The sequence below is a fragment of the Corvus moneduloides genome, chromosome 1, assembly GCF_009650955.1.
Source record: "Corvus moneduloides isolate bCorMon1 chromosome 1, bCorMon1.pri, whole genome shotgun sequence".
NCBI classification, from domain to species: domain Eukaryota; kingdom Metazoa; phylum Chordata; class Aves; order Passeriformes; family Corvidae; genus Corvus; species Corvus moneduloides.
In genome coordinates this window covers 149,413,977-149,426,188 of record NC_045476.1, presented here as the reverse complement: position 1 = coordinate 149,426,188, position 12,212 = coordinate 149,413,977, and the positions used below count along the sequence as shown (strand labels likewise).

The 12,212-nt window shown below is 34.5% G+C and overlaps 1 protein-coding gene across 1 annotated transcript in view; it reads left to right on the top strand.

Annotated features, from left to right (window-relative positions):
* CSMD3 (CUB and Sushi multiple domains 3) overlaps window positions 1–12,212 on the top strand; it is a 611,488-nt gene that overhangs the window by 375,178 nt on the left and 224,098 nt on the right. The window contains 3 exon segments of the mRNA XM_032131786.1: window positions 3,297–3,413; window positions 10,248–10,463; window positions 11,066–11,254. Of these exon segments, the coding sequence (XP_031987677.1) occupies window positions 3,297–3,413; window positions 10,248–10,463; window positions 11,066–11,254 (522 nt within the window).

The following is a 12,212-nucleotide window of genomic DNA, read 5'->3' as shown; positions in this document are numbered from 1 at the left end:
TAAGCTAGGCTTGCTTGCTGTCACTTTTGTGATTGATCATGTTACTGAGAAAAATGAATGCAGTTGCAACAAAAAAAGTGTCAGTAATCAACCTAATATTGTAAGAATTTATTTCAGCTGAACATCTGATGTAGTCACCAAACTCCACTATTAAATTAGAGTCTTCACTCATAGTTACCCAAAACTTGCTTCTTAAATTGTTACATCATTTCTGATCACCACAGTGCTGTGAAGGTGCTTTATACTATACTTCTAGGTACCTATCTGTATTTCATACAGTCACTTTTATGTTTTGTTCTCTTTACTTTTTGTTCTTTTGTTCTTGTTGTTTTGTGTTTAGTTTTGAGGTGTTTTGGGTTTTTTTTATATTTTGTTTCTCACTATTTGGAAACAGTAATGCAGGCATGTCTTGATTCAGCTTCCCTGATTGCATAAAAAAAGAAATTTTTAATTAGTCTGTTAACATAATTTTCCATTTTCTACATTAGAAATCAAAAATAGTGCTTCAGTTATTTGCTTAAGTATTCATTCTACTTTTTCTCTTTCCTAGATTCCATCTCTGTGTAATTAGATAAAGGGAAAGAAAGGTAGAATTTAGAAATATGTGTGTTTATCCTTTGCTGTTCTTATTTTTATGTGGTTCTGTTTTCCTTTGCACTCTGAAAAACAGTCAGATACTATTAGTGATATTACATGCCTTGGGCTGTTAGCCATCTTATCAGGGCCAGTTGCATAATCTACTATTTCAGATTGTCAACTTGGCTTTATTTTCTAAAAGGCCAGTCCCTTGATGTCTTTTTTCTGCCATCTGCTAGCCTTCATAGAGTTACACTGAGGGCCTGATGGCATGCCATAGATGTTTTGTCACTATTTGCATTCCTGAAAGGTTTTCCAAACACCCCCTGTAAAATATATTATTTGTTTGGTCTATATCCCGTGATTATAAAAACTGACTGTATTTTTTTTATTTAATGGATGAAGTAGTTACCATCAGAAGCTCCAATAACATGCTGTCACAGCCCTGATTGTTTTGCTAATATCTAAATATAGCAAGATCAGATGATAGGGTGGCAGTGTTTGTCTTCACTGTCTGTTCATCAGAGAAGCAAGGAGGAAAATTAATATGGAAGGAGGTTATTTGCCTGTGGCAACAATGAAGAGATTGGGCAATTGTGGTCCTAAAATGCCTTATTTCAGCCTATAGTACGGGATTTGCAAATTTCCATCTTACAACTAGGCCAACAAAGGCTAGAAAGTTGGCAGGAGAAATAGCACATACAAAGCAATCAGGAGGCTATCCAGAGAAGTAAGCATGTTTAAAACAGAAATATAGTTAGTTAGAATGATGAGACAAATTTTAGCTAGGCAAGATAGGGCAGTCTTCATCCTAGGATATAGGATGAAATTCCATTTCAGATTATAAAAAAGTGTTATTAAGTGTATACTTCGTTTAGTGTCCTGAACACAGTGATGGTATGCAGGGCCATAAGCTCATTATGAAAAATAATTGATCTTTATGAAAACATTCCACAGTGCTACTGAAATGTCTGGAAAATGCCTGTATTTCATTGAAACAAATGTCTGGTTAGGTACAGGGTGAGATAGAAGGTACATTCTGGATAGTCTCTTGATTTCCCTGTCTGCTGTATCCTCAAATCAGTTATGAATGTACATCTACGCAGAAAATTGTGACATGTCAATATATTCATTCTCAAATATATAACATTAAAAGCAAAGGGATAATGGGTATAACTTCCATCATTTACTCCATCAATGTATAGCAGAAATTGCCATAAGTAGCATAAATATCAAGATATAGCAGAAGAAACATCATGATGCATTAAATCACTCAGCATCTTTCTCCTGAAGTATGTGGATGTTGGAGCACATACTGAAAGGCCAAACTACTCCCCCCTTTACAAGTCATACTGTTGAGTGCTGCGTTAGTACTTGCTACTGGTGTTACAAGATGGGTAGGAGCAGGTTAAACCAGCTAGTGCAGGTGGGGCAGCATCTCTTAGAAAGAGTCATTGCTCCTCCAGCCTGAGACAGGCTCCTTCCCTCACCCTCATTGCTGTGGCGGCAATGTGGTAAGCACAGACATGAGCAAGAAATAGGTGAGTGACAGCTTATAGAACAAGAAGAGGGTTTGATATTTGTATCAACTGGAATTACAGACAAGTAGCTGCCATTTACATCTCTCCAAACCTGCCTTTCAAGACCTTTAACATGTGCAAAAGAGAAGAATTTGTATTCATTACTTTGGAAGGACTGCTCATGTGGAGAACTGCAATCAAATTTACTAGAATGGTCTAGATTATTTGACACGAATCTAGTGCCAGTAGTTCACATTGACTGGACTGTTTTTCTTTATTCTAAAATATTTCTACAAAATAATTTTCGTAGTGTGTATAATTAGGCTAAGGATAATAAAAGGAATAGATGCTTTTAATCTTGAGGAAAAGAAAATAGAACTACTCATTTGGTTTTAAAATGTATGCCCTTCTTAGATAATCTATATTCACAGAACTCTGATGTAATAACTTGGTACTGAATTTTAATAACTATTATTGATATATGATAACTCTAAGGTACAATAACTCTTCCTTACTAAAAATTACTTGATTAATGTTGTATTTCAAAAACCCTGGAATAGAAAATCATTGAACTATAAATTTTTTGCCAGTGTTGTAATGACTGAATGTTTGTATTTTGCATTAATTCAAGATGTAGCTTATTTTTTGTATTGCTCAACTACTGATTACTTTTATAAAGTTGCTAAGGAAATTATAGAAATGCTTATTCTTATATCGGAACCTGTCATTATCACTAGCAGCATAGATATAAACCCATAACCAATAGTTATAAGTATATACACGAACTCATGTCAACCTTCCCTGCACAAATATTTCAAGTAAATAATTCTTCAATAGCCAAGACACACCATTTTAGCTCTCCAACCATGGCTTCTGCTTAATTGATATTGTTTGGCTCTGTATCATCTGCCTTCATCTCTCTGCTGAACTTAAACGACTTTCACAGACTCTCCGGAAAACATGAAAAACAGCTAATTAAACTTGATTTTGGTTCTCTTATGCATATTAAACACATATTAATTATTGATTGCATTTCATTTTACATTGTATAAAAATGGCCTGTAGTTATATTTGAAATTGCTAAATCATTTGAGTAACTACTTTTAAGTAATTTTAAAGGCAGAAATTTTTAGATTTTCTCACATTTTCTCTTATCTGTATGTTTATTATTATTATTATTATTATTTTCTTTATTTCTAGCTTTATGTGGTGGAGATGTTAGAGGACCTAGTGGAACAATTTTATCCCCAGGTTATCCTGATCTATATCCAAATTCACTGAATTGCACATGGACTGTGGATGTTACCCACGGAAAAGGTAAATAAATCCTTTTCTCTTTTTCCATCTTTTTTTTTTTTTTTTTTTTTAATATATATAAGTCCAGTATTCTGTGCTCTAGGACTAGACCTAAGTTAGCACCAAAGCACTGGGATTTCAATTCCTGTGTTTTGGGTTTGTTTAATTTTCTTGTAGAAACTCCTAGAATTCCAGAAGTGGACTAGGTCCTTATACTTCCCACAGAATGAAAAGTCAGTGAGAAAGAATTATACAATGACTGATCACAGAAGCTGAAGGACTGGAAGCTTTTAAGGAGAGGAAGTTATTTCTTGAAGGTAGATTTCAGGAAAAAGCTGTAATACTGATTTTAACTCTTCTCTGAGAGGTTAAATAATGCTTAGGACACAATGCTTAGGCAGCAAAGTTTCCTAGAAATAGTGTGTCATAGTTGCTTTCCAATGAGAGGTTTTGGTACTAGATGAGATGGATCATACTTTTAGCTTTTTGTTGGTATTTTATATCAAATGTAGGAGCAACTGCATAGTACTCTTGTGCTATGGGTGGAAAGAGCTAGAGAGGCATAAGATTTAATGTTAGGGGAAGGAGACAGAGATAGATGTCGTGAGAGAAATTGAATACAAAGCGCGTAAACTGGTAAGAACACAAAAAAGAGAATTATATTGTGACACTGGCAAGAATACAGAAAAAGAAATGAAAGGGAGAAGAGGGAAGACAAGTTCAATTCTGAATTTCATCAATGTTCTCTGTGAGGGCATGAAATGTGACAAAGTATGCTGATGATGTATTCCTCTAAGAAAGAGTTATTGATAACATAAAAATAAGACTTCACATATAGAGAATTGTGCTGATCTGTGATCCCCTTATTCTATTTTGTACAAATAGTGTGATAGTTCCTCATCTAGATGTTAAATCACTCTGACTGGTTGTCCCATTTAAAACTCCTTAAAGCGTTAAAGTGGCAAAGTGTATCTCAAAATTATTGCTCCATCTGTTCCATAGTCTCTCTTATTACCAAGTGATGCCATTGTGTCAATGTAATTCGATTCTAAATATCCGCAGTGAAAAAGCCTCCTGAACTTACTGATGCTACATCACATACGACATTTGCCCTTGTTACCTCTAGGGATGATACATGGCTTTTAGAGTTGTGGGAATATAAGTGACTGTGCATCTTTTCTTCTGGATATTCAAGAAAGACTAATAGAAAGTATAAAGAAACTGTTAGACCTGTAGTCATTTATCTTGCACTCTGTCTGAGAAGTCATTGGATAACTGCACAAGCTTTATAATCTGAGAATTAAAGGCAAGTAGCAGAGATGGAGTTTAGCTTCATGGAGTAATACTTGACAGAAAATTATGTGAATTCTACAGAAAAAAGAGGTCAGATTAAGCCACTTTTTTCAGGATTCTTGAAAGACATTTTATTAACACTTTCATTTTTCTTAAATTAAAAATGTAAGTATGAAGAAAAGTACTGGGGAAGTTTTGGTTGGGTTTTTTTTGTTGTTTTCTTTTTCAGAAAATGAAGTAGCTTTTTTGTGGTTTATCTTTTTCCTTAAAACCTCAGCTAGAGAAGTACTTAAAAGTTGGGATGAATAAAAGCTGAAATTCTCAATGTTATAACATTTTATGTGAGGCTGTTAAGAAAACCCACCATATATAATGAGACTCCTGAGAAAACAAATTTACAGAAATAAAACATGCAGGGGAAGAAATAATATTACAAGGGTTATTTATAAGCACATATACACTGATGAATATATGCACACATATTTATAGACTCACATTCTTGTTTGATTCAATGTCATGAAATGTTACAATCCTGGGGCAGAGTAGCTGGAAAGCTGCTCAGTGGAAAAAGACCTGAGGGTGCTGGTTGACAGCAGCTGAACACGATCCAGCAGTGAGCCCAGGTGGCCAAGAAGGCCAGTGCCATCCTGGCTTGTATCAGAAATCGTATGGCCAGCAGGACCAGGGCAATGATTGTATCTCTGTACTCAACACTGGTTGTCCTGTGTCCATTTCTGGGCCCCTCAGTACAAGAAAGACATTGAGATGCTGTAGCATGTCTAAATTTTGGACATTAGGAGAAAATTTCTTCATGGAAGGAGTTATCAAGCATTGGAACAGGCTGCCCAGGGAAGTGACATCCCTGAAGCTATGTAGAAAAACATGTAGATGTGGCACTTAAGGACATGGTTTAATGGTGGACTTGGCAGCGCTGGATTAGTGGTTAGACTCAATGATCTTAGAGGTCTTTTCCAACCTAAATGACCTATGATTCTGTAAGTTTTATATTATCGCATGGAAATGTCATGCAGGAAAAACATTAAGTATGAATACAATGTCACAATTGGACATTTTGATTTATGCTGCTCAAAGAGCTGCTGGAAAAAATTATAGAGTGGGTATTTGCTCTGAGTAGGAAATAGTGTGTGAAATCCTCATACTTTGTACTTGTTGGCAAAAAGCTATTAATTCTTTAAGCTCTTCCTGTTGTATTGCATGAGGAAGATAGCTCTCCTTTTATGACAGTAAGTCACAGGCTTACTTAATTTAAATTTCTAACAGTAAAATTCTATGTCAGTGAGCTAGTCAGTTAGGACACTTCTGTATTTAATGGACAAATGCATATATCTTCAGGATATGAGTCATTGCACCCTGAATAGGTATCTAAAGCAGATAGAATGAACTATCCTCTGAAGGCACCTGTTTATCTCTATCATCTAATGTCCGGGGGGTTAATACAGTCCCCAGAGGAAGCGTCTATGGGGAGACTGAGTGACTAAGTTTTACATACTAAGTTTTACCATTTAGAAAAATTAATCCCATACACATAAATGGGTTATTTTAATGAAAGGAAAAAAAGAACTTCTTTCTGGAGATCTCATTTTCTGCTCTATTTCATGTCTAGCATAATTTCAACTTCAGAAACTCAAGGAGTATCTTCTACTGGCTACTAACTAGTGAGATCATTTCTACTTTAGACTATTTTGGGGTTTTTTACCAGAAAGTTTTATAGTTTCATGTCAGACTGCCAAGAAAAAGTATATAACTTGTAGCTCCAGAATACTGTGAGGTACTTTCTTATACACACATCTTTATGTTGCAACTTCATACTGATATTACGTAATAACAGCTAATTAAATATATAGATTTAGTTATGATGTATATTTTATGTCTGGATATGTTGTGTTGCTAGGAAAAAGTTTCTGTGTTTGTATATACTGTTTTAAATAATAATATTGCAATATAAATACATGTGGTTTTAATTTTACTTTTTAAGTGTATCTAAAGTTTTAGAATTAATTTTTCAGTTGTGTTCATGTGGACCAGCATTATGATTCTTGAGTGTCTGTTACAACTTGATATAATTTTCTTTCATTTTAAAAAAAAAATTGTTAACTAGAGAACATTTATTTTAAATATAGTTAATATGTTTATTATTACTATTATGAAGAGAAAAGGAAACACCTATTGACAATAATTATTGCATTTGGTCTGTGATTAGAATGCAATTTAAATATATGGTGAAATGAAATTTGTGGAGTATCAGCAGTATGTTTTAAAACATTTATTATTAGATCAGTTAATTTACCCATCCCCCAACAGTCTGGATTGTAACATTGAGAAGAGACATTTTACAGTGTTATGTCTTCCTATCTTCATTTCGGATTTTAGATATTCCCCTTATAAAGAAAGCACATGTGAGGCAGAATGAGAAGGAATCTACCTGAACATATCTTTTAAAATTCTTCCCCGGAGAAGACACAATCTGTCACAGAGCATATATTAATGTGATTAGAATATTTTCTGAAGAAAACTAAATTGTACAGCTACTGCTGGAATATACCTTGGGGTTTTGCTTAGAAATGTCATGGCAATCTGGAAAATTGATTGAAACATTCCCTTGAGTTAAACCTTGAGTCTGATGTTTGAACAATACTCAGTGAAGCTCAGCTGTGATTCACAGGAATTTCATTATTTTGGGTTACTACCATAAAATTTTCTTTGGCATTTCTGATTTTGTTGTTTCAGTATATATGCATGCACGAAAAAGGCCAAAATTAATTTGGACTGCAATAAATGCAACAAATATGAGCTGAATTTCAGTCTTATTCTGTATATATCACATGGGTCTTTTTAAGAGCTCCTTTCATGTCAAATCAGCACTGTGTCATACATGAACTAAGTTAAAAATCCCAGACATTTAAGAATTTATTAATTCCAAATATAAATTTATATACATTAGTTCAAAAGATATCCAACCCAATCTCAATTCCAGAATTCTGTGTGTGATTTTTGCCAATTTATTTTCACACAGTCTCAGAGAATAAAAAGGATGATCAAAATAGATGAATGGCTTTGCTCATGTAATTAGTAAATTAAGAATTCTTAACAGCCAGAATAAAGCTTTTGGATTATTTATTTTTACTAAAAGCATAAAATAGTATTCCATCCAGTATTTTCTATATCAGTGCTACTAAGTAAGGATGTGTTTTTCTGGATCCAGAGGGAGAATGTGATGTGCATGGAGTTTTAAGAAGATAAGGAGGCATCTACTTGAAAAAGTTCTGAATGGTTCTCCAGTCTCTTTAAAGGGAAGTAAAAGATAGAGGTCTCCAAGATCCAAGGTTTTTATCTGATTGCTCCCACCTGTATGTCCAGCTGATGGCAAGACTAAGCATGTATTCCAAAGATGCCAATATGCACATATGCCAAAGATGCCAATATATATGGCTGGTCACACAGATTAACAACGACAGAGGCAAGTGTCTTATTGGCACACATAGAAACACCAACAGCACTGAAACAGACATGAACAGCACAGGCAACCAAATTCTATTTCTCCATCCAGGCTGAGGGGAAAAGGAGTTTGTTAGAAGTGACACTCACGTGCTCCCCCAACCTTCCATATTCTGACCCAGGAGCTGGACTCCAGATTCCATTCCTACTAGGTGCTGCCTGCTCTGTGACCAATGGCCTTTTTTCCAGTCTTCCCCTGATCTCATCCTGCTCCCCAGACAGTCCATACTAATATCCACTAGTGGTCACTCATGTGCTCACACTCTGGACAGAATATACATTTGCTCACCAGTCAGGAATAGAGGACAGGCTGTGCTGGTTAGGTGCAGGCGTTAGTGAGAGAGTCTTAACCCTCTCTCTTTTCCCACACTTTTTTCACTTTTACCCAGCATGACCCCTTCCCTTATCTTCCTTTGGCCCAAAACATCTCACAAAAAGTTTTGAGGTCTCCAACTACCATTTTAAAAATATCTCATCTTCAGTTTTACATAATCTCACAAATTCCCTCAACTACTCCACAGTAAATTTCTAATTTTCATAAGACCCAAGATAGTATTTTGTCCCCCATTATCATCAATTACTAAGTTCTAATTTAACTGCTTTAGATTATGGTGATACATTTAATTTACCATCAGACAGAAACATAAGAATTCTGGTCCTTGTTAGTACCTCCACTTAATCCTGCTCATTAAAGATTATGTGAGTGTGTATACCATTCATTACTTCTCTCATTTCTTGTCTCTGCTTCCTGTACGGAAAAGTCCTTTACCAGGATTGTAAACCAAGTGTCCTTGCATTCCAGATACCCATACAAGCTGTATTTCTTAGGTGTGATTGAGTTGCATTAACATAAATGTTTAATGCTATTCAGACAATGTCAGGAATATTATATTAAAAAAAAGCAATCTGAAAACAGTAGCTGGCAATTGTACTGAGAGCTTCTAAAGCTGCATGTGAGGTCTAGAAAAGATAACTTACAACACCTGAAGGGGCACAATGTTTCTATACTTAAACAGATGAGTCAAGCAGAGTATATCTGGCTTGGATTTTGTTACCCCGTTTGGGAAATTTGGGGCTGGTGGTGGCGGGGGGAGGGTGAGTGCTGCAGTTTTGGGGCTGTAGGAAAGGGAACTATTTCTTTGCTTTTTGATTAAATTGTGTCTACTATTAAAAATCCATTGGCCAGGAGAGTACCCAAAGGTCATTAATCTTCATCTACTATGTTAATCTGCAATCACATGAACAGATCATCCTAAATATTACATCATCAGATAGACTTGAAGAGACTGAATCATTGATTTATGACTTCCATGAAAAAACTGAAATGGATTACACTAGAGGTATCAGTAATCACTTCAGCTAGCTGATTGATTCTTCCGTTTATTTTTCTTGGCCTTTCTGTGCATTCTACCTAAAGATCATGGTCTAACTCTTAGTTAAAAGTGATTTAATCATCTGTCTTGATCTTTAAGTCTTTTTATTGCTATTGTGTTCCAGGAGATATCTTCCTTTCTGGATGTGTGATTTATATATGATGATTGGCAAAAAAAGTATACTGTTGATGTATGTCTCTTATTAGGAGACCTCCCCTTTTTTGGGAGGAATTGGTGCTGCTACTCTATGTGCCATTAGAATTTAATATCATATATTTTATAATCTTTCCTTTCACTTCTGCTATTCAAGGATACTGGTGATTGTAAGAAATAAGGTTTATTTTTTCTATTCTGCCATTAACTGTTTGTAGTTTTGAACATACATAGTGCATCATTGGATTTTACACCAAAATGGAAACATATATCTTTAAATTCTATAAATCAGATGTCCATATTGCAGATAAAGGCAAAAGTGAAAGATGATGTCAAAATGAAACCTGCTGCAAAGATATTTTAATTCTAAAATCAGGAAAGATACTAAGTTTTTGAAAAATTTGATTATCTTCATTTTCTAAATGATGATTCATAATGAGATGCATGAATTTTAACCTTGGCTTAGTTACATGGATGTTAATAGGGTGATCTGTAAATCTAATTCTACTTTTTCTAACAGGTGTGCAGTTCACCTTCTACACGTTTCATTTGGAGGATCATCATGACTACTTACTAATAACAGAGAATGGCAGTTTCACACAGCCGCTGGCACGTCTGACTGGCTCAGAGCTTCCTTCACCAATCAATGCTGGTCTCTATGGAAATTTCAGGGCTCAGTTGCGCTTTATTTCAGATTTTTCAATATCATATGAAGGATTTAATATTTCTTTCTCTGGTAAGGAAAGACCTGTAATACCTGGCTCCTGAAAAAGTTGCTTTTTGGGATTTTTCTGCATTGTATATAAGGAAAAAAAAAATTGAAATTTTTTTTATGAATATATATACTGAAAAATTATATTATATAAATTGTTTCCTAAGCACAATAATTTCAAAGCAAGCAAATCTCTGTGCCTCTATAGAGGCAAAGGACACATTTGTGCTACATGATAAATAAGATGGCAGTAACTGTAAGACACTTTAGCAAGTGAGGGAGGAAAACAGAATTAATCTAATTTCTGTTAGTGAAATTCCAGATAAGATCAAGTATCAACTATTTAGTTTTTGTTGTGCCAACATTTTAATTTGGTTTATTTATCTGAGTTATTTATGGCTCTTAAAAGAATGATAAATCATGTTGTGTTATGCATCTTTAAAACATTGTGAATGTATTAATTTGTCTTACTTTTTGAAATAGTATAATTATCAATTTAACATTCACCCAATACTTTTGTTTTAAAATCTGATGCCTGAATTGATAGTCAGGTGGAAATTACAGAAATTACTAGACTGTAAGATTACACGTTGCTCTCATTCAAGCTGATTTGCTCTTGTTTTCAGAGTACAATCTCGAACCTTGTGAAGATCCTGGGATCCCACAATTTGGTAACAGAATAGGATTTAATTTTGGAGTTGGAGATATTCTGACCTTCTCCTGTTCATCTGGATATCGTTTAGAAGGAGCTTCAGAGGTTATTTGTCTTGGTGGTGGACGACGAGTATGGAGTGCACCTCTGCCAAGGTGTGTGGGTACGTGGTCAGCTGCTTTCATTTGCTTGTATGTGTAGTCATTGTCCATGGACTTGCAGACTTACAGCATGGAAAAGCATGGTAATACACCTCTTTTTAATGTACTCTCATATTCTCCATATCTCCTTAGTCAATTTTTTTAACCTTTTTTTTAATATATTTAGTATAATAACTATCAGTGGACTTCATAGTCTAGACTTGAAAGCAATTCAAATTGAGGGCACAATGATTACTCTTCTTATTTTGATTAACAGATTAGGAAATCTGGGTATAAATTTAAATCAGCATTTACCAGTTCAGATATCTAGTAATCAAATATTTTCATCAATGCAAGCTTCCAAGTGATATCTGTATTATAAAATTGTAATTAGAACACTTAGACCAGATTTATTTCATAAAACTAGGTCCATTTATAGGAGTACAGTCAACCTGGGCATCCTATGTAAGAACCATATCCTCAGAATATCCTTAGAACAATTATTCTGGTTTTAAAACGGTAGCTAAGATAACTGAGAAGAAACACTTTCTGATGATTCCTACCTAGCATTCTCCATTCACTGTAGAGGTAGCCTGTATGTGTGGCTTTGACTAGAAATTTAGCTTTAAATGGCTAAAGAATGTTGATTGAGCTGAATTCTTTCTAAATTATTTGGTTTTCAGTCCTGTTGAGAACTGTTAAAACAGTAAGATGTCTAAAAAGTAGGACAGTTACTTAAGTGTCTGCATTATTTTTATTTAAGAGTATATATTGCTGAAATGTGTTAACGAGTATGTACTGTATGGAAAGGTTTATAAATGAAAACATCTCTATCAGTGTGCATTTAAAACATTTTATTTTTTCATACTAAATTGTATGTTAGTAAAACATAAATGTCTTTCGGATGTTAATTGCACAGTAAGTATGGATTGATTATGTGTTTCCTCTTACTTGTTGTTAGTTACTGTATCAAAGTTTTTA